Source organism: Pteropus vampyrus, unplaced genomic scaffold, assembly GCF_000151845.1.
Source record: "Pteropus vampyrus isolate Shadow unplaced genomic scaffold, Pvam_2.0 Scaffold27, whole genome shotgun sequence".
NCBI lineage: Eukaryota > Metazoa > Chordata > Mammalia > Chiroptera > Pteropodidae > Pteropus > Pteropus vampyrus.
Genome location: NW_011888808.1, coordinates 9,450,063 through 9,473,777, shown reverse-complemented (window position 1 = coordinate 9,473,777; position 23,715 = coordinate 9,450,063). Strand labels below are relative to the sequence as shown.

The 23,715-nt window shown below is 36.2% G+C and overlaps 1 protein-coding gene across 4 annotated transcripts in view; it reads left to right on the top strand.

Annotated features, from left to right (window-relative positions):
• The window catches only part of DROSHA (drosha ribonuclease III), a 109,744-nt gene that overhangs the window by 46,183 nt on the left and 39,846 nt on the right, over nt 1-23,715 (top strand). For 3 of the 4 annotated variants that reach the window (XM_011356448.2, XM_011356444.2, XM_011356446.2), the window contains 7 exons: nt 4,704-4,873; nt 9,240-9,364; nt 11,008-11,107; nt 12,474-12,581; nt 17,695-17,802; nt 18,313-18,451; nt 18,803-18,863. In XM_011356448.2, coding sequence (XP_011354750.1) covers nt 4,704-4,873; nt 9,240-9,364; nt 11,008-11,107; nt 12,474-12,581; nt 17,695-17,802; nt 18,313-18,451; nt 18,803-18,863 — 811 coding nt within the window. The remainder of the gene's footprint in view (nt 1-4,703; nt 4,874-9,239; nt 9,365-11,007; nt 11,108-12,473; nt 12,582-17,694; nt 17,803-18,312; nt 18,452-18,802; nt 18,864-23,715) is intronic. The other variant, XM_011356447.2, reaches the window with a different exon arrangement.

Genomic DNA, 23,715 nt, shown 5'->3' with positions numbered 1-23,715 from the left:
TGTAGCTATTGTCATTTTTATTATTAATATTTTTGATCTTTTTTTCTTCTTCTTAAAGAAGCCCCTCTAACTAACATTTCTTGTCATACTGGTTTGATGAACTCCTTTAGCTTTTTCTTGTCTGGGAAGCTCTTTATCTGTCCTTCAATTATAAATGAGAGCTTTGCTGGGTAGAGTAATCTTGGATGTAGGTCCTTGCTTTTCATCACTTTGACTATTTTGTGTCAATCTCTTCTGCCCTGCAAAGTTTGTTGAGAAATCAGCTGACAGTTCTATGAGAGTTCCCTTGTAGGCAACTAACTGCTTTTCTTTTACTGCTTTTAAGATTCTCTCTTTGTCTTTAACCTTTAATGATGATGTGTCTTGGCGTGAGCCTCTTTGGGTTCATATTATTTGGGTCAGTTTACTAGAGGTAAACAAATCATAGAACTACCAGTTTATTGGGATTTTAAGAAGTTTTTAAATTTTGGTTTCTTTTCTTTCCCTGCCTCTACCTTTAGTATTCTAACAGCTGAAATGAACTCTTCTAGAGCCAGTTTAAGGTTTTATTCTAAAAGTAGCTGGGGCTGGGGCTGGGGCTGTGCAGGGCTTAACTCAAGACAGGAGGGCTGCATTTATGGGAAAGCCTATTCATTGCTTATATCATTGTAGTGAAGCTGTGGAAATCCTGAATCAGTTTTGCAAATCAATTATTTAGCAGATCGATTGTTGGAAATTGCCCCATTCTGGAGAAGGAGTTTTCAGGTATGGCTGTCAGAGGCCCAAAGGGTGGGAGAGTATCTCAAAATTTCCAGGGAGGCAAGTGTAGTTTGAGAAAAACATTAATTGATATAGCATCTTAATATAACTTTATATTTGGAAAGTTTAGAAAATACCTGTTGTTAATACAAAATTTCAAAAGTTAAGATTATAAAAAGGCATCTTAGTAGGAATATACAGAAGATAGAGTAATGAGGTTAGACAGTTAATCTCAGTGTAGGGAAAGAGGAAGGCGTGTGTGTTTACTTAAAAACAGTATTAGATTGTTGAGAAATACTCATGTAACTAGCCATATTCTTAACACAAATTCCCTAACAAATTTCCCTCCCCCACAAAAAAAACTATATAAATAAGCAATATAAACTGAGAGAATTGGGTCTCTAAGAAACATTTTATAAAGTCTGTCAGTTCATTAATGACTGTGCACATTCACTCCCTGAAACACAAACTTCATTCCTTCCCGAATAATGAGCTTTTGTCACAGTTCCAGTCCCAGTGCTGGCACGATTCCTGCTAAGCTTAGCTTACCCGCTCTAATTTCTCATTTATATCATGTCCTATTTATCTCAGCCAACGAGGTAAAAATTACTTGCTAGCCCTCAGTGACATAATTCCATAAATCCCTAACATAAACATGTAGCAAAGCAGACAAACCAAAAGATCCAATTCATTAACATTAGTCAGTTCATGGCAGTATGCGAGCAAGTGGCCATGTTATTTATCTGCTTCAGAAAGTCAATCCACAAATATTTATGAGTGTCTTTTTGCTGTACTGGGTAGGAGGGATACAGCCCTTAGCCCACAGGCTCTGGCAGGACTCTCTAGTCTTTTTCTTATATTTCCACAGGGATCGTACCCCATTATTGAACCTGGAGCAGTGCCTCAGCCCCCCTCCTTGATGAACCTTTCACCTCAGGTTATCTGCCCTAGGTTTCTACTTTTTCACAGTGGTAAATATCTATCTTTTCAGGTTTTAGTTGCTATTTTAAATATTTAGCAGAATGTCAACATGGATTTACACTTTATCCTTTAGCATTATCAACTTTGCACATGATGTGTGTACACTTTAAAACAATTATTTCTAGTTTCTCTGCTGCTATAAAACTCCTTTCTCATTGTCAGCTTTGCACCCAGACAAAGTAGAAGCATTCTTTAAAAGCATTAGGTGGCCTTAATTATCTTGCAGGTATTCTCCTAAATTGGGCAGTGCCCTTGATTTGTAGGCTTAAATATTTCCCTTTCCCAGTAGCTCTTTTGGTTTTTTAGTCGTCTTGCTTTAAATTCAGTGCTCCTAGTCCATTTCACTTTTATTTGAAGTGCCATGAAGTCAGCTGTCTGTAACTGCTTGTGGTGAGGTTCTAGTGCAATTTGGTACACTTGGAGTTGCATATATTGGCTCCTTCCACCATGCACCATCCTCTCCAGATAAAATCTCAATCTCTTTTGGCTAATCCTTATAGCTAAACAACACACTTCTTCTCATGGTATTCTAGACTCCTGATGTTTCCTTATAGGCCCACAGTATTCTATAGTAATCATACCAAATAGAGAGCTTATGAGCCAAATACTATTCCTAGTTCTTCTCAGGGCTCTCTAGGTGTCCTGTACCCCTGCTATTGCAAATGTACACACATGCAGTGTAAGTCAGCCTGTTCTGGCTTTAGTGTTATCTTGTCCATCTGCTCACCCTCAGGGCCCCTAGAAGCAAAGATTACCGTGGGCTCAGACTGACAGTTAGACATTAGGACAAATAGGTATTATGGATTTGCTGGGCTCCTCAGCAAAGAGGGGAATGTCACTGAAGAAGACATGTTACATGCAGGTGTGTTGAAAATGTCTTTTGAAACAGAATTCTGAGAAATATGTCCTTAACCATGGAAGTTTGTTAATCAAAGGTGACTCCTGGGTCTAAGGCAGATGTTTTATAATGAGGCATAAAAATTTGTACTGCTGTGAAAAATAATCTGAATCAGTAGATAGAACATGTCCTCATGTGAGTTGATCATATTTTGTATTTTAGTCACTTCTTGGACAATTACTTTTTTTTAGATAGGCTCAACGTCTTTGGTTAGGAGAACTCTGCTTTCAGAATGTTATCGACAAAGATTCTTTTAGAAACTGTGTTTAAGCATTAGCCTACATGCTTCTTGAAGGCCTAGAGCTTGTTTTGTTTGCTTGTTTGTTTTTCCCATGATTGTGCCTGGCACATAATGGTGAAAAACATACTCCCATCTGATAATAAAATCCAGAGTTCTTACTGTGCTCCATAAAGCTTTGTTGGAAGATCTCACTTTCCTGCTGCCTCCCTCACATTCTCATTTCACTTCATCCACCCTAGCCTCTTTGCAGTTCCTGGAACAACATATCAGTCCCGTTCCACCTCAGGACTTTTTCTGTTTCTCTACCCAAGACAGTTTTCTACCAGTTTGCTACGTGGTAGGCTGCTCTGCTTCTTTCAGGTCCTTGCTCACATGGCACCTCTTCAAAAATACCTTTCTTGACCACCCTTTTAAATATAGCTGCAGTCTCTTGTCCAATGTGATTCTTCATAGCACTCACCTGGACCTGATCTATTATATAGTTGTTACTCTTTTTCTCCACTGAAGTATAGAGGGGCTTCAGCTATTTAGATCACCACTATGTTTCCTGGGTCTAGAAGAGCGCCTGTTATATAAATAGGAGCTCAGTAAATATTTGTTGAATGAATGAGCAATTATTTAGATTAACAAATGAATGCATGCCTACATATATATTACTCTATAGCAGCAATGCTGTCTAGTTTCAGAGTAGCATCTGAGATTTAAAAAAACAACCCAAATCAAAAAAAAATCTTGGTATTTAATCTCTTTCTGAGATGTGTAGGCCTGCCCAAGTTCTTAGCCCATAGCAATTTGTATTAAAATCTTTTATCCTTTTCCATTTTCTGGTATGCCAAATTCCTTGGGAGTCATTACATTCTCCAGCACAAATAGGACACTCTCATTTGTGCCCACCATCCCTACATCTTGGTCCTCTTATTTTTCCATGAAGTGTTTGGCCTTATACTGCTGTTTCTAGCATATCTCATGATCTGGGGTGGGTAGTCATTGTCCTGTAAACCTTCAGGGCACTTGTCCTTCTTTTGGATGGGCCCAGGCAAAGAAAAGGGGTACAAGTTGTTAGACATACTGGTCAAGAAGCTAAGCCCAAAGAGAAGGCAGAAGTCTGTGGACCCAAAATTAATGCCCACATTAAATGAGCATCATCAAGTACCAGTTTAATTGGCTTTTTCCAAGCTACTTTAATTATGTCCTTTGTTGTTTTTATCCTCTGTACTTGGTAATATATGTTTCTGTAAGCCTCAGAATACTTGATGTTTTTCTACGGACTAACTCCGTAATGATCTGCATGATATCAGTATGGGCTCTTTAGTTCTATTCACCACGGCAGGTGCAGCACATTAGCACCAAAAAATTAGACCATAACACAATAGCTTATTGAAAACATCCGTAAATATCTCAGAAGCTTAGAATTTCCTTAAGACAATAACATCACTTCTAAAGAGCTTTCATCTGTTACCCTAGAAAGAATGATAAAATATTGAAGACTTACCATGGTTCTGTGAGTTGTAGACTGTGGTTCTTTATACTAGATGTTTTTAAATTTATTTAGGTAGACATGTTTTTTTTTTTTTTTACATTCATACCTCACAAGTGGAACCTTTTATCATTTATAATACTGCTTTTGCCATTTTAGTAAATGAGATGGTTATTGAGCACTGTTCATCAATGAAATAAATGGTATCATAGATTATTTGGCACCTGGTTAAGCAATGAAAATTCTAAATTACCTTTTTATATAAATGCTCTTTTTTTCCCTATTGTCTTGTTTTTCCTCATTTGGCTGGTGATTGACTGTTAATTGAGTAACCTTACATTTCTCCTCTCTCTTCTCTCTCACCCAAGATGGTGGAAAGGAAGTGCTATCTATGCACCAGATCCTCCTTTATCTATTACGGTGTAGCAAAGCCCTGGTTCCCGAAGAGGAGATCGCCAATATGCTTCAGTGGGAAGAGCTCGAGTGGCAGAAATATGCAGAAGAATGCAAAGGCATGATCGTCACCAACCCCGGAACGGTATGTCCTGCTGCATATACATTCAAAGACTGAACCACTTCCTCTCTGGGTCTGAATGTTTCACAGAAACGATAACATTTTCAGTTTCATGTACTCATTGCTTCTTGTCCTTGAGTAATTTTTAAATATTTAGTAAATAATAAAAATATTATAATGTAGACATATTTAGTAGTAAGTTCATCTTGTTAGTAAATTTATTCTGCCCATCATGGAGAATTTTGAAATTTTTAGATACGTTTAGACCTGATTTTTTTCCTAAGTATGAAAGTGATATATCTTCATTATAGAAAATTAGAAAAATAGAAAAACAGTAAAAAAGATCCATAATTCCATTCCCCAGAGATGATAGTATTTACTTTTCTAGTCTCTTTAGAATAGATATATTTCATATCGTTTTGAAACAATATTGGCATCATACTATTAAATATTACATTAAGTATTAACTATTCAGACCTTTCCCTTCTCCTCCTCCAGAAACAGTCACCACAAGATTATCATTTGTCCGTAGTTTTAAATTTCTTTAGGAGAGTAATAAAAAAAGACCCTTAAGTTATATAATTGACCTTTATTGTTGGGTAGCTAGGTTGCTTCCAGAGTTTTGCTGTTAACAAATAATGCAGTATTCAGTTTGTATATGTGTGTATAAACATACATGTACACACATATTCATATGTATAGGTATGTATCTTTGAATATGTGTCCATTTAGTTCCTTAGGAAGAAGCTCTGTAAGTGGAATTAGTCGTCTGAAGGTATTCACATTTTAAGGCTTTTGATACAGATTGCAAATGCCATCCAGAAGGGTTTTGAAATTTGCACTGACTAGGGGAATCTGAGAGTGCCCATTTCTTCATATTGGTTATACTATATTAGTAAAAAAAAAAACAAAAAAAAACCAAAAAAACTTTGAACTTTGTCTATTTGATAGGGAAAAAATATTACTTAGTTCAGTTTTGTATTTATTTTGGTTTCTACCAAAAAATCAATATTTTAAGCATTTATTGGCCTTTCATGTTTTCTTTTGATAATGGCCTATTAATATTCTTTGTCTAATTTTCTTTTGTGGTATTTGTCTTTTTTTATTGATCTTTTCGTTTATTGATCCTTTGCCATAATTATTACAAATATTTCCTATTTATTTTCTTATTTTTTTGTTTTAAAATTAGCTTCTAATATTAATTGTTGAAGTGCAAATATAAAAATTAAAAGCAGAAGATTAAAAGATAACTTTCTCTTATAAGGATAATGCTGTTTCATATATTAATTAAAATGATTTTTTCTCTAAAATATGTTATTGTTTCATAAAATAGTTATATATTGACATCTTATCAAGGTAATTTTTCCAGAAATGGAGAATTAAAATATTTCCATGTAAAAAAACCCAGGATAATCTATTTAAACAAAGCTGTTGTTTTTAAAAAGGCTGCTAAATTGTTTAATAGCCTTGGTTCATAAAAATAAAAACTCAAGGTCAACTTTTTGTAGCATGACAATAACATCTGCACAAACAAAATGTTTCTATGCGCAAATCAAGCATTCCAGCTAATGCTGATTAAACAAAACTCAAAAATGAAAATGTTTAATAAAAATGTAAGACTTAAACATAAGACTTATTTGAAACTAAAAATTCATACAGTTTTTACTGTTATATTGTTAAAGTAACTTTAAAAGAAATAGACAAGTCATAACACTATGAGAGTATGACTACTAATTTTTTTTTTAAACCATTACATAAATTTACATTTTTTTCTGTCAGTTTTATAGCTGGGTCAGAAGATGGGTGGGGGCGTGATGGTGGTAGCAGACATACCTTTTCATCTTGGTGGGTCCACTGGAAGCACCCATGATATACAGTGGACACTTTGGGAACACTTTCACCCTAGAGCTTTCTTCCATGACATGGTTAAAATTTCCTGAAATCCTGCAATCATTTGGAGAGCTTTTGAAAATATAAGAATGCTGTGATTGACCCCACCCTATCTACTCCAGGTAATGGGGCCCAAGGATCTGTAGTTTTAAAAAAAATTTGTAGGTGCTTCTGATTCACTCTTGTTGCTTGTTTTTGAGCCGATGGCATAGAGAACATTTACTCCATTACCGTGATCATTATTCAGCTAATTTGTTCAGGGATTACAGTGTGAGCCAGGTGCTAGCGAAGTATATGGATTGTATATGAAGCTTGTCTAGGTGCAGACTCACAGCAGCATATCCATATGAAAGGAATCTGTGATGAATCCTTAAATCAATGAACAAGTCAGTTAAAAAAGCCAACCAGGAAAGCCTGTAGCTTTAGGTGACATCACTCAGCCAGGCTGTCAGGGCTGCTTCATAAACACTACAGTGAGGTCTTTAAGGAATTGAGAAATTGTATAAATGATTGTCATGATTAAATGTACATAATTGGCATGGTATACGGCCAGATTTGAAGATAATGAGGAAACCAAATTAGGATGAAAGGTTTATACTGGAAAGTAATCGGAAATAAATTAAGAATGGTAAATTTGGGTGTCAGGCTTAGGGACATGACGAAGTTAATTCTTTTTTAATATTTATCTAAAAATATGTTTAAATGAGGAAAATATTCTGAAAACCTAGTATCATGAAAACATCCTTTCATTATATCCTTTTGAGAATAGGGCAGAGTAGACATGGCACCACAATTCATCCTCTATAGTACTTGTTTTGAAAGATTGCCCAATGTTAAGAATATTGGGGAATTTATTAAATTTTCCAGCCATTGTGGTCACATTAAGTACTTTATTGCTGCAGAACTTAAAAGAATTAATCTCCCTCTCTTGGCATTTTGCTTCTGGCAGGGAATACTTTGGTTATTAGCTAGAATGTTTTTTATTCTTCTACAAAGATGGTATGATAGATATTGTAGGGTGTGGCCAAATTTTAGAACTTATTTCATTCATTCTCCTCCTCCATCCCTGTAAATTTAGAGATACTATAGATATTTAAAATCACTATTTCCTCTGTTGATACCATAGCATGGTGTTTAAAATCATGGAAACATGAATAATTCAATAGCATTTTTCAGTTGTACAATTCCTATTCTAAAAATGAGCCCTGCTGCTTTGATGCACAAAATATTGGACCTAAATAACATGTTGCTACTGTTGTTAAGCATTTAAATTATTTTATATTAGGTTACCTGTGACCAAAATCTTCTCTAGTTATTAACTCGAAGAGCAGAGGTCATCATTTTAAGATAACTAGTGAAATTTTGTTAAATGACATTTAAATATTGGTTAAAAATGTAAATGTCAGTTGTTTTTAAGATAACACGAATGAATTTACACAAATCTATCCACTTTGTCACCTACTTGGATTTGTTGGATCGCTGACTGGACTATAATTGTGGGCAGGGTAACCAGATTGTCCTAGTTGCTGTGGGCTTTCCTGGTTTTAGTGTTGAAACCCCTCTGTTCTGGACAAACCAGGCCACCGACCAGACTCTAGTTGTTGGGCTTTGCTGTGTGACAGAATGAAGCTTATAGGCCTCTGTGTGGATCAATTCTATAGCCTTTGGCTGTAAAGCAGCTGAGTCAAAGACCCCACAATCTCCTGGTAAGAATTTAGTTTCTAATTAGGGACTTCCCTAAGAGTTGAGTATGAGCAAGGAGGTTGCTAAAACATACTCTCCATGATTTTACCATCTTTTCACAAACTTAAGCTTTCAGGATGAAAGGTATTTTACAAATGGTTCCTCGTATTTTAGGAACCTAAGAAGGAACTAGCTGTTGACTTCTTCCTTTATTAGATTTGAGGAAAAATTTATGAGGCTCTCTATTTAAATTAAAAAATGGCATACATGGACATCATAAGAGAAGCTTAATCATTTGGCCTTCGTACCACCATACCTTCTAATTTAAAAATGTAGAGTTAAAAGAATACGTTAGGTACACAGAGAACTAATGGAAAATAAATTATATGGAGGCATCTGTTTGTACATCTTGAGTAGAAGTAAGCTATTAATTTGAAACGTGAAATTAAAGCAGAATAAGCCAACACATCTTTTCTCTGTGATGTGGAATACTTCTCCTGTGCCTTTGGAGAGGTTAAGGGAAAGTTACATCTGACTAGGTGTCCTTTTAAAAGTTTAATTTTGAAAGGTTTCTATGTGGACTGCAAAAAAGGACAAAATCATTGTTCATTATGCCAAATGGCACAGACTCATTTACAGGGATGACATTATAGTTTTTATATAGTCTAGCTGCTATGATTAAAGGGTTTTAAATGACATTTTCCCTTTGGTGGGGGAGGCTTTCCTAGAAAATCCGATTAATTTCTTCCCTACTTAGGTTAAAGTCAATACTTAAAGTCTTCTTATGGGAATAAATGGCTTTGATTTTTCTCTGTAGAAACCAAGCTCTGTCCGCATTGATCAACTGGATCGTGAACAGTTCAACCCCGATGTGATTACTTTTCCAATTATCGTCCACTTTGGGATACGCCCTGCACAGTTGAGTTATGCAGGAGACCCACAGTAAGATATTTCTCAGTGTTTGTCTTAGCCAATTTCATCTTCTACTAACAGCTGAATTAGCAGAGGACTACCCTTTAGTGGATGTTTTCTTTTTTAAAACTTAAGACCTGAAATGAGTCATGTTTCCAAATTTAGGTTACCAAATGAAACAAGTTTTGGTAGCTCCTGAAGAATTATTTTCTCTACATATTTGATTGCAGGAAGTTATTATTTAATAGATTATCCTTGGCAGTCTTGGTCACCAAGAGTCCTAAATGCTTTTAACCTTTAAGGAGCTTTTTCTTTATTTGTCGTTTTAATGCTTATTGTTACTATTTTTATTTTTTCAGTGCCCTCTAGAAGGAAGTAGCACCTTGTTGATTCCTAGCACTGCTGAATTATGCAGAGTGCTATTTTGGGGGGCATCTTAATAAGAGCTCAAGATCCCATGCAAAGTCAAGGGCTGTATTGAAAGGAGAAGCCGTGACTTCCGACCCTTAGGATTGATGTTACTTTCCACATTTGGGTTTTTCTAACTGGCATGTTAGTGTTTTTCTGGGAGAAGATGAGGATGTGTGGGAATGGCAGTAGTACCGTTGTGTTCCTCAGGAGGGTTTGAGTTTGCTACCTCGTTAAGCAGTTTCCTGACTTAATTTTTTTTTTAAGGATTCATAATGGGAGAAAAGGGCATGGGAGAGTTTCAATTCGTAAATACATTATTGGCTAATATATTAGAAGAGGCTAAAGGGTTTTGTTCTTTTTTTCCCCCTTTGAATAAAAGTATGAAGCAATGAACCAGGCACTGTGTAAGTACTTCTTTCTTTCCTCCATTCTCTGAAAAAAATGTTATCAAAAAGGAGAGACCCCACTAAGGCCAAGAAGGGAGTAATTTCAATGACAGAAGCAATTTCAAGATGACAGAAAATCCTTTGACAGTCCCCTCTGGTCAGAAAAATGTTAGTAGAATGTGATTAGGCTCTCGTGGACTCAGGTGGCAGGAGTGTGAATTGATAAAGTGCTCTATATCCTCTTCATTCCCAGGACGCTTTAACAGTATCCTTTAGACTGATCTAGGTTATCACACATTTGGCTACAATTGTGCTGATTTTTGTCATGGTATATACAAATTGGTGACACCATTTGTCTTTTTCCCTCCCCAGTGGAAAAAATGGATACAGCTATGTAGCTTGGATATTGGCACAAACGGGGTTCTCTTTTATAATCCTCTCCAACTTTTACTTTCTGTATAGGCAGTTCAGAGACTGACAGTATCCTTATTAAGTAAGGAGTCTTTCAACAAACATCAGAAAGACATGTTTCAATAAAACGTGTCACTTTCAAAGAGGTAACAGTGAGAAATGGTATATGTTTCTACTGATTTTGTGTGTCTCCTTTGGAATTCTTTGCAGAGTCATCCATGTAGTGACACCTTCTTTTCAACCCAAATAAGCAATAATCAACTTAATAACTAGGCTCCAGATGACTCTTGGTCATCCTGACCTTCAACTCCCCAAATTATATTTTTTCTTAGAACGAAGGTTTGCTGCCATTAAGGAAATTCAAAAGAATGCAATTTATGATTGAACAGGCCTATTAAAACAACTGGCTTTATTGTACTTCACATTTGCCTTCTCTTTGTCTAATCTGTCTGTCCTTTTCCTTAGGTACCAGAAACTGTGGAAGAGTTATGTGAAACTTCGCCACCTCCTAGCAAATAGTCCCAAAGTTAAACAAACTGACAAACAGAAGCTGGCACAGAGGGAGGTGGGTATTGAACTTTGTTCTTCTGTGCTTAATGATGATGCACTTTGAGTTTATTTCAAGATTGTTGCATGGTGCTAGAGTAAGATGGAAAGATGCTTTTAAAAATTTATACTTTGCTCCCCTCCTTACTGTAGTATACTGATAGATTTTTTTCATCTTATTAGTATCTAAGGGATCATTTTTCTTCCTAAAAAGGCTAGTTTCTTAATGGCTTGTTGCCATTGGGAATGAATAGATCCTTTATAGAAATTAAAGTTTGAAACTTGCAGGATCAGCGCTGCACGTAATGCAACTTTGGGTCTTACTCAAATTTCTTGGTCTTTAGGTTGTAAAAGATCATCTTCTATATGTCTTTCAGTTTAGTAGGGTAAATTTATTTTGTAAGGTTTTATATTCTGAATTTCATATTTCTTTACTAATGGGTAGTATTATTCCTATATTCCAGAATTATTTATGTTTTAGTTATAATTTTAAGAGTAAATGGATTTAGTATCAAAATAGAATTTGTGTCAATGAGATTTTATTCTGCTGCGGCAGTGTAAGAGCAAGGCTTTGAAGCTGGGAAAAATGTTTGAATTCTGGCTTTGTCATCTACTGTGACTTAAGCCACTCATTATAAAGGAAGCGGGGCTGAGAGAGGCTGACTGAAATGGCCCTCCATTGGTACACCCATGGAGAAAGGTGGTGGTTGTGTGGACTTCTGTAATAGTCCATCAACTTTCTTCCAATGATATTTCACCTGTAGTAGGAACTTAATCAATAGTGGAGGTGGTGGTAGTGGTTCCTTTGTTATTATAAATTCTTATGAGATTTTAATTGAATAAGTATACAAATATAAAATTATTTTTATGATTAATTATTTGAAGGGCAGTAAAATGTAAGAGTTAGTTCCTGAGTATATCTTATAGAACTTTTGGATTATTATCTTTTTTTTTTTGAAAAAATGTACCCTCGCTGTAGGGGCTTTTATAAGGGGTTGGTAAATTTGAAAGCAACTTTTAGAATTATGTGGGTTGCCGCTAAATTAACTGATTGTCTTTCTTAGATATGAATGCTTAACATAAGGCTCGATATAATTTTTACATGCCGATTTCAAAACCCAAACACTACATTTTAACTTTTTTTTTAATCGGTGACAGGGCATTTTTTGTTTGTATTTTCCAGAATGGTAGATTTGGTTTAGATTTTTTTCTTATCTAGTTACCCAGGGCTTCAAATAAATTATTGTAATTTGGCATGAAGAGGTTTGAATACCTGCATGTAAGGGTGATATTGAATGAATCTAGCTTATTTTCTAATGCTTAATGTTTGGCTGAATATTGCTTTACAACAGTCAGGTTCCTCATCATAATGAGTTCTTTTCTAGGAAGCACTCCAAAAAATACGACAGAAGAATACAATGAGGCGAGAAGTGACAGTGGAGCTAAGTAGCCAAGGATTCTGGAAAACTGGCATCCGTTCAGATGTCTGTCAGGTAATGATACTTCTGAGAACACAATTATACCCATATCTCTCTTCCTTTAAAAGGCGTCTGGCACTGCAGTTTTCTTAAATCTGAGAAGTTTCTATGGAATATATTACCTCGTAGCTAAATGGGACACTAACCATAAATCGTTTGTATCATTTGGGTTTTGTTTTCGTTGTCTGTTTTGGTATTGTCTTGTTTAATTCTGTGTGCGTGCACATGCACATGCACAGTGATAGGGTTGGGGGCACTTAGTAATGGTAAATTTTGTCTCTGCACGTTGAGCAAAGGCAATTCTGTTCTTCAAATGCACCCGCCCGCTGGCAGCATTTGTGTCGGTGCTTTTCGAAAGAGATACTCCAGCAGCTGTGCAGGCGGACTTCTGAAGGCCATGCGTACAAACTTTACAGACCGATGACTCAAACTTATATTGCAGAGAATTGAAGGCGTTAATGAACAGAATCAGTATGCATTTCATATTTGAGCCAAATGATCGTATTTTTTCCTTGGGCAAACTCAGTAGAGGAACATTTCAAATATATATATATATGTAAAACTGACTCACTAATAAGTATTCTTGTTTTCCCTGTGGGCGGAATTTATACCAGATTAGAGATCTCCAAACCCCAGCATATTCTTTGACTCTTTACTTGATTTTTATGTTATGATTGATATTGGTTGTGCTCCATGGGAATTACAGTAAAGGAAAATGAGTACACAGGCTGGGGTCAGGTAATGCAATTTGCTGTGCTCAGCCTTTTGGAAGAATACTTCGAGGCTTCCACTTATCTGTTTTGATGGTAGTGCATATTGTAATAAGTTCCAGCACTCTTAGGTATTCATTTTATCATAATGAGTTTTTTTTAAATCAATGTTGGCATTTAATTATTATATTGAACAGTGGGATTTAATCCTGTAATTAAAGGTATTACTGTGCAATTCATTTACCATGGGATGTCCGAAGCTAAATAGTTTTGTGTTAAGATAAACTGCTATTGATGCAGTATTGCTAAATAGTTTGAGAATAATCATCTACAGTGGTAGCCAGCTACATCCAGGTCCTAAATTATTTTGCCAGTTGACTTTTTTTTTTTTTTTACTGTAAGCACTTTCAGAAGTGAATGTTGTACTTCCATTGATTATTTCTTAGGGACACTTGAAGCCATATCACCGTTTTTTTTGTTTGCTAGTGTTTCTCCAAAACCAGCATAATATCACGTAAGAACGATGAGCAGAATGTTAAACAATCTGCTCAAAATCTGGTCATCTCAGTGATAAGTCAAAGTTGATTGTTTAAGAGATCTTAGAATTGTGGAGCATTGAGAAATGGAAGGGATCTTGGAGATCTTCTAGTTTAGTGGTTTTTAAACCTGAGTTTTTGGTTAACTCTGAAGTTTTTTCTTGTAACAAAACCCTTTAGAGCCCTAATTAGTAAAAAGATAAGAAATAATTATCTTATTGGTGGGTAATGGGTGTGGAGGGAATATTTATTGTACTTGATTTTTTTCCCACCCCAGGTAGCAGCCCCTACGGCAGTTTTGTTCTACAGAACATAGTTGTTGTCGTCGTTTTTTTTAAAGCATTGAGCCCATTTTTCTTTCCTCTTGGTAAAACAAATAGGAATGCTGAATGATCTGTTTCACTGCAGTTTTGTGTTCAGCTTCAGCTGTGTCACAGATGTCTTAACTCTGACTTCTCAGCTAGATGAGAAGCAGCTTGAAGATTAGGTTATCTTCTCTGTATATATATTATGTTTTACATTTTGTTTTGAGGTTGGTAGGCAAAAACACTCAATCAGTTTCTTTGATTAAACAGTCAGAGAAAATGGATCCTGATGAAAACTCCTGCAAAGGTGAATACTTCGTGGTCTGATAATAGTTCTTCCCTCTCTAGGATGCCCATTCTTCCAAAGACAGCTGCTATATGTTTAAGAAGCCATGCTTACAAATTCTCCGGTCGTCCTAATGGAAGTCTTTTATTAAGATTTCAGTAAAATTGCTCTCCCATATAAATGACTTGATAAAGAATGTAAATTGCTGAATATGAGTTCATATACTGAATACAGGAATTGCTTTATGGTTTGTAAAAAAAAAAAAAAAAAGCCTGCATGTAAATGAATGAAAGTGTGAGCCAGCCAGCTACCTGAGAAGTTGATAGAAGTGGAAAAGAAAGAAATCAGACCACACTGGCAACTCAGGTTGGTGAGAGGGGGGAACAGAGGGTGTAGACTATTAAAAACAAAACCATGAAGTCCATGTACTTTGGTGAAATAGGTCCTTACACACCAGAATCAAATCATCCTGGAGGCATTCTGTAGCTCTTAACCTTAGAAGAACAGATAAAGTATCTGTTTATCTATCTTGACATTTTAAATATTACTTCACAATCAATGAATATTCTTGGAGTTGTGAAAGTAAACTGTTGCCTGCACTGAGCTTAAAACATCAACATATAGAAATGTTACCTTTGGAGAATTTGGAGGTGTTACTCATCAACTCATTCATTACACAGGAGCAACCTAGTTCAAATTTAAATGCAAAAACCTAATATAAAGTAAGAATGACTTAAGGGAGAATGACTAGGTTAAATGAACTTAATTGACTTTTGGCTCAAAATGAATATTTTTGCAATGTATATTTTTATATTATTTATAGTCTTTCTTGTTCCAGAATGGCTTTAAGGTAGTAATTCTTAAATATAGAAGTAGTGAAACAACATGACTGTGTGAGTTGTAGACTCCGCAGTGAAAATTACAAAATCCATTACTATTGTCCGTGCCGATTACTTGAACCTCTGATGCTTCTTCTCACTTAGCTTTCTGTTAGACTCTCCTCTTGTACTTCCCCAGTGAATTGGATTCTGCAGAGCCCTCTCCAATTCTGGTCACATTTTCAGGGAATACAGGTTGTTAATTTTGAGGTTCTTCCATTCTCAGGGCCATCAGAAACTGTGCTGCATTCCTCCACAGATGATAAGACCACATAGGTCTTTGTCTGCACTTCCGCATTCGTGGGGATACCTTGTTCTCTAGTTTTTATGTATATATTGTTCATGGGTCTGTTTTGCTATTCTAGTTACTCTGTTTTTGTGGGAGAATTTGGATAGATTTAAAACTAGACACTGTCATTTCCTCACAATGTTCCAAAGGAACTTTTAACAATCAAAGCAGAAAAAAGATGCTCAGTGACTGTGCGCATTTCAACATTGCAAGGATGGGTAATTCAAAAAACTGAGCTAGAGATTATAACAGTCCCATAGATAATGTTGAGACTTGATTGTCTGGGATACAAGATGGTTGTGGGTCATATATACCTTTTCTGGTACTCGCAAGAAAGAGACTTATTTGGAAAGAGAAACTGGCTCTATTTGGAGCAAGTTTAGAGGAGGTAATGAAGAGACTCAAAGATATTTGTCATGGGTAAATATGAAAGGAAATAAGACTTAAGTTAATAAGGGAAAGTGTGGGGACCATGCCATTTAATATTTGGTTTTCGTCTTTTGTCTCTGGATATAGAATGAGGTTCAAAGGGGTAAGAAGACAGATTTGGGCTTGATGTTACAATAATTTTCTAATAATCACAGTACTCTAAAGAGGATGTTATTTTCTTGACAGGTAATGATGCATCATCTCTCACTGGAGGTATTAAAAAAAAAACCATTCACCAGTTCAAGTTCATACTTTAGAAAGACAGTTGCAGCACATAGTCTTCATGACTTATACACTTTGAGTTTTAACATTAACACCCTTGAGCTCCCTGCAATTTAAATGCCTGGAAAACTATATTATACTTTGGCCACACACTTTGTTTTCATATTACTGTGTTTTTTAATATAGCACTTATAAAAACAAAGTGGGCAAAATTCCAGTAATTCAGATCATAATGGCATATCTCTGGGAAGCCCTAGAGGGCAGAAAGAGTGTCTTCATCTTTTTTCTCTTCCACAGCTCTTGTAGGCCTTACACATGGAGGTGCTCAATATGTTTTTATTGAATTGAGCTGGAAAGAAAGACGTTCTGTTGATTAAGAGATCCTATTTGGGAGAACTAATCTTTCTTTATAATTTAATAATACAGGAAACTGATTTCTGTCGTTTCAAGCAAATCCATTTTCATGTATTTTTAAACAGTGCCAGCTTAAAATACTTCAAAGACTAAAATTCTGTAAAGCATATGTCAATCATTCTGTAGGCTGTGCCCATCCTCCAGGTTCTGATGAATAAGAATGATTCCTTTATTCTCTTGAGTTCTAGGGAAATGTTATTAGAAAAAAATAAAAAAAATATGCCTTTCATGAAATTATCTCCCAATGAGGAATCTAGCCAGATGAAAAATGATTGAAACAAAAATAAAAGTTCCATGTTCTCAGGTGCTTTAGCTGTAGTGGTGACTTTATAAAAATTGTCCTTGGAATATTAGATCATTAAATGTTAAACTTAGAATGGCCTTTGGAGATCATCTGGTTCTTACCTGAAGGACAGTGATAGGGTTCAGGGGGTTGTGAACCCATTAAGTCTGCATACAACTTGCACGTGTTTGTGAACACAGGTGTTTTTCTGGGGAAAGAGTCATTTTCCTTAGATTCTCAAAAGTGTCTTGACCCTGATAAAGTGTCAGAATTGATAAGTCCCAGTTCATTCTCTTATAATTAAAGATAGACAAGGAGGAACAGAAACAGTCGTGACTTCCTTGAGGATACCCTACTGATTACTGATGGAGCCAGTGCTGTTCCCCCTTGAATGAGCCTAACGGCCCATGTTCTGACCAGTTTTTTGTATTTGCTTATTTAATCCTTTTGACTGTCCTTAAAAATAGCTATACTGATTTCCCCCCATTTACAGTTGAGGAAACTGACACTGAGAAGTTAAATAACTTGCCCCAAGTCCCACAATGAATGAGGGGATGTGAAGGTTTTGGACTCAGGCATTCTGGTGCAGAGACTGTACCCTTAAACAGCTGAGACCCACCACCCCTGCAGGAGGCCATGCAGTCAGTAAACTGTTTATAAAGACATTGTGACATGGAATTTGGGATATGAAAATGGTTCTTGTTTGTTGTGAAATCAGTGAAGCGTTTTTAAAAGTTTTTATAGAGTTAAACATGTTGAAATATTTTTTTTCTTAGCATGCAATGATGCTACCTGTTTTGACCCATCATATCCGCTACCACCAATGCCTAATGCACCTGGATAAGTTGATAGGATATACTTTCCAAGATCGTTGTCTGTTACAGGTAAGAATTCTTCTCCTGTACACTCATGTAATAATGAGATAGGAGTAATTCATCTTGCAAGTTACAAATGAAGCATTGAGTTCTCTCTTCTGGGAGATGATGAGGGGGTTTAGAATCATAGCTCTCTATTTTATTCTGGCTGTCACTTTCAGACCTCTTTTCTTACCTAATTTTTTCTTTTGAATTTTGAGGCTGTCCCTAATGAAATAAAGTAAAGCAAAAGTTTGCCAGTCAAACCTGAGCTCCTTCTTTCAGCTTTTCTTTATGGCTCTTCTTTCCAGGTGCTGAGTATTCTAATTCTCCTCTGAAAGTTATGGATTTTTAGGTTCCTTCCAAAAGAGAGCTTGCACCAGAGCTCTGGAAATTTAACACTGGAGGAAATAAAATGGAAAGAACAGGTCTTAAAATTCAACTGAATAGACGTCTCTTTCCCATTTCATTTGGGATGATAGAAAGATGGTGCCTGTACACTGAGTTTTTAAGCCTTAACTTATTTCATTGGTATTTTAGCTGGCCATGACTCACCCAAGTCATCACTTAAATTTTGGAATGAATCCTGATCATGCCAGGAATTCCTTATCCAACTGTGGAATACGGCAGCCCAAATATGGAGATAGAAAAGTTCATCACATGCACATGCGGAAAAAAGGTATGTTTGGATATTACTCTCGTGTTTTGGCCTGTGTTCCCTGTTGTAAATTAAATCCTTAACAGGAATGTTTCTCTGGTGACTCTCACCCTCTCATTCTACAGTGCTGCCTGACTCATGTGTCATAACATTTACTTTGAGCAGGACATTATAATAAGGTTGGATGAATTTTTTAGAAAAATTTCTCCTAGCAAGTGTTTTAAGTAACTAAGTTTATTAAACTTGTAGACATGCAGTCATTAAACCTTTTAAAATCAAATCGGGATGAGATAGATAATTTCCTTTCTACACGTTATATATTTTGAAAGTATGCTTTTAAAAGTATTTACTTGTATATTTTTCTTTAAATAGGAATTAACACCTTAATAAATATTATGTCACGCCTTGGCCAAGATGACCCAACTCCCTCAAGGTAAAGTAGATTTTCTTGTAGCAACTTTATTGAGATATAATTCACATACCGTACAATTCACCTATTTAAAGCATACAATTAAATCGTTTTCATTTGTTGACAGTATTGTTCAGCTGGATCACTACCTAATTTTAGAACATTTCATCACCCCAAAAAGAAACCTTGTACCTCTTAATAGTTAACCTCTCATTTCCACCAGCCTGCTCAGCCCAAGGCAGCCACCAATCTACTTTCAGTCCTGAACGTTTCATATCAGCGGTATCAAGATACGTTGTGATCCTTTGTGACTGGCTTCATTATTTAGCATAATAATGGTTTCAAGATTTATCCATGTTATAATATGCATTAGTACTTCATTTTGTTTTAATATTCCATGGTATGGTTGTACCACATTTTATTTATCCTTTTACCAATTGATGGGCATTTAGATTGTTTCTACTTTTTAGCTTTATATAAATGATGTTGCTATGAATATTTGTGTACAGATTTTTGGATGGACACATATTTTGATTTTTCTTGGTTACATACCTAGGGGTCAAATCGTTAGGTCATATGGTAACTCTGTTTAACCTTTTAAGAAACTGCCAGACTGTTGCCCAAAATGGCTACACCATTTATATTTCCAGCAGCGGTATATCAGGGTTCTGATTTCTTCACATCTTTCCCAATCCTTGTTATTATCTGTCTTTTTGATTCTGGCCATCCTGTCGGATATGAACTGTTATTGTAGTTTTGTTTCAATTTCCTCAATGGCTAATGATGTGAGTATCTTTTTTCATGTGCTTATTGGCTATTTGTAGATCTTTTCTGGAGAAATATCTGTTCAAATCCTCTTCTCATTTTTATTGGCTTATTTTTTATTTTATAATCATTTTTTTATATATTCTAGCTACAAGACCCTGATATGCAAAAGTTTTTTCTCCTATTGATCTTTTCAGTTCCTAGATTATGTCCTTTAAAGCACAGAAGTTTTGATAAAGTTCAATTATTTATTATTTCTTTTGTTGCCTGTGTTTTTGCTGTCATGTGTCAGACATCTTGCCTAATCTAAAGTAACAGTTGGGATTTTGATAGGGATTATGTTGAATCTGTAGAACAATTTGTGAATAAGTACCATCTTAATATTAAGTCTGATCCTTGAACATTGGGTGTCTGTACATTTATTTGTCTTCTTTAATTTCTTTCAAAAATGTTTTATAGTTTTGAGAGTATACATTTTGTATGTCTTTTGCTAAATTTATTTCTATTTTTTAAATTCTTTTCGAAGCTGCTATAAGTTGAATTGTTTTTTTAAGTTCATTTTCAGATTATTCATTGCAAGTATATAGAAATACAGTTGATTTTTGTATATTGATCTTGTATCCTGCAGCTTTAGTGAGCTCTTTGTTGGCTCTAATAATTTTTTGTTTCATTTTCTTAACCTTAGTTGCTCTGGCTAGAGCCTCTAGTACAATACTGAATAGAAGGGGTGAGAGTGGATACTTGTCTTTTTTCTAATCTTAAGGGGAAAGTATTCAGTCTTTCACCATAGAGTGTGATGTTAGCTTTGAGTTTTTCTTAGATACCCTTTAAAAGATTGAGTTAAAGTTCCCTTCTATTCCTTGATTGCTTAATGCTTTCATTATAAGAGCATGTTGAATTTTGTCAAACGCTTTTTCTGTATCCATTGACATGATCATGTTTTTTCCACTTATTCTACTCACAGAGTATATTACATTAATTGATTTTTGAGTGTTCAACCAACCTTGCTTTCCTGGGATACATCCCACTTGATCATGGTGTATAATCCTTTAATATGCTGTGAATTCAGTTTGTTAGTGTTGAGGATTTTTGTCTACATTCATAAGAGATACTATTCTGTAGTTTTCATTTCCTTTGGTGCTTTTGTCTGGTTTCGTTATACTGGGCTTATAGAATGGGTTGGAAACTTTTATATGTTAGCTTTCCTTATTTTATTTTCTGATTTTAAAGGATACCTTTATATATTAATATTCTCACTTTTTCTCTTGGATTTTTATATGAGTTTATTTGAGCCAAACTGACATTTGCTGAAGGGCAAGATCTCAGATGCTCCCTAATATTAACACTTTTATGGCCTTGAACCCCTGAAGAATCTGAGAAGGAAATGAGCTTGGTCTGTATAAACTCATTACACCCTGGAAAATTGCATGAAAGCAGATGCCTAATGGCTGATGAGGCTCTGTTGTGGCTCTCAGGGTTATCTATGTGTGATGTAGAGCAGGTTATATTTTGAAAGACCATACAGGGAGGATGGTTATATTTTGAAAGACCATTCTTGAGGATGGCTTTCTTTTTAAAATGGAGAGTTGAAAAGTTGAATAACCAGGCTATCTCTCTTGGGATCCAGCCTTAGATAAAGGCGGGTAGAGCAGGGTTAGAAGAGGCAGAGAGTCAAGGTAGTTGCTGCAGCTGATAACTGGTCTCCACAGCCAAGAGAGTGCCCAGCCATAGCTGGCACAGCTCCCTTTTCTGTTGTTTTCAGCATATATCACTTTTCTTTTAAAATTGGTTTGCCTTAAATTCCACTCTTTTGAGGTTGTCTTAAACCAAACTGTATTTCCTCTTCAGTCAAGAGGTAAAAAAATAGGCAGGACAAAACTTTAAAATTCCCGTTTGAAGATGATCATATGTCTTTCTATAGTTTCTCTGAGTCTAAAGTCAGCAAAGAACTAATTGCAAGAGTTCTTAATCACACCCTCAGAGATCACGTGGCCACGGTTGTGTTCACCCTATTATGTTGTAGTCTCCACATGACCAGTTCTGTATTTTAATAAGTGGAACCTTGAGTTCCCCGGGGCCCCTTTTGCAAGGCTGTACACGCCATAGACACATCCTTTTTGACGATGAAAGCCAAGGTTTAGGTGATCTTTGCCTTGTCTTCCCCAATCATAGTTGTTGATATGTAAGTTGTCTTTGATTGCATTGTTCAAACGTCATGATTTCTGTTTTCTTTTGCTCTATTGAAAATGAATGATATCGGAGAAACTGTTCTTTCTGCATTTCTCATTTTGAAAATGATACCACTGACAAATGATACCATTGAGAGAATAAACAAATAATCTCTCATGTCCTTTGACTTCCGTCCAGTCTTTGGTACTTGTATTGAGAACCTCTTGCTATGTCTCTGATCTTTTTGCTGATGTAGAGTTGACCCAGATTTCTGTTCAGGAAAAGTCTCCTGGCTTCTGCTGCTGCATTCCCCAGTTGGGCACAGGCCTGAGAGCTGTTCTTAAACTTCATTCAGATGTAATTCAACAGGCATTTGTCCAGTGCCTTTTGAGTTTGAGGCAGTATGTAGGTATTTTAGGGGATTCAAAGGCAAGTAAGGCAAAGCTCCCACTCACCAAGATTTCTCACTACCTGAGGTGGAGTAGGAATGCTATAAACATAAATAATATAAGGGAGACTCTGCCAGGCACTTCAGTGAAGGTCAAAACCAAAATACACATGCAAGACTGCTGTGGGTCTAAGGATAGCCCTGGTGGTTGTTTAGGGATTATAGGTCAGTTTTATACTATGCACTTGAATAACTGAGTTCACTTGAAATGATTTGCCCTCTCCTCTGTTTCTTAGTTTGCTATTATAAAAAGGGATGCAGTAGTCTCTGCTCCTTAGAAGTGTTTGTATATCTTTGAAACAAACACTATCAAATTGCAAATGTCGGTGGTTGGATCTCCCAAGCAAGCTTGCTTAGAATTTCAGAGAGCAAGCGAGCAAGTAGGTTGTTTGGGAAAACTTTTTCTGGCACTGATGGAAGTTGGGGGCGGAGGAGCAAGGCAGGCAGGGGAGAGGGCCGAGAAGAGGGGCTCTTGACTGAATTCTTCTCCTAGTGCCCCTGAAAACCACTCCTGCCACCCTGCCCGTTCTGTAGCACAATTAGTGACCATGTCTACTAGTTTCCCCTCACACTGCTTCTGCAGTCAGTCATCTTGCCATTTCTGGAGCCTTTATTCTAATTCTTAGTGGTAAGTGGCATGAAAGCTGTGATGTCTTGTTGCCTACTGAATAAGTTGGACAACTTACATACTACAGCCCCAGCACCCACGACCTGGCCCCAGGCCACTTTTCCAGGCACATCTTTCTTTTCGCTGTGGCCCTCTACACACCACTAAGACTGTCAAGCATCCTGTCTCTCTTTCCCATATGCCAGCCGTCACTGTACAGCTTCCTGTGGAACACCCTGTACCCCAGTGACTTCCTGCCCAAGTCCTGCCAGTATTTGTTTTATGGTGCACATTGTAGTTTTTCTGTGTATTATAATTATGTTATGGGCTGATTTTCTTTACTGTACTGTTAGCATTTTGAAGGGTCTGTGGTCCTCTCTTTTTTTTTTCTTTTTTTTAAATTTCCTTTCTTTTTGCAGCTAGTGCCTTTCACAGGGCAGGGGTTCATTAAGTAAGTATTAAAGGAAAGAATGCCATTCATGATACTTTTATCCCAAGTTATTTACTTGTTGGCTAGCGCTAGGGGAAATTGGGCTTTATGGTCAGGGCCATCAGCAGAGGTTTAAATGGCCGGTTAGTGTTTTACCTAATCTGATTTGGCATCAGCTAGGATATACAAAGAAGCATGAAAACTTCAAATTAATAAAATCTTGTCTGCCTATCAAAAGTAAGAAATAATTAACTTTTATGATGGCATCATCTCAACCAAATATGCCACCTATAATTTTAAAGTGTTAACTCTTTAACCACATAAATCTCAGTTGTATAGTTATATTTAACTCATGCAACTTACAATGAATTGTTACCACAGAAAGGGTCTCTGAAGGAGTGGCATTTGGTGGCATTCAAGTAACGTATGCCTTATCAGTAAGACCTTTGGGAGAGAG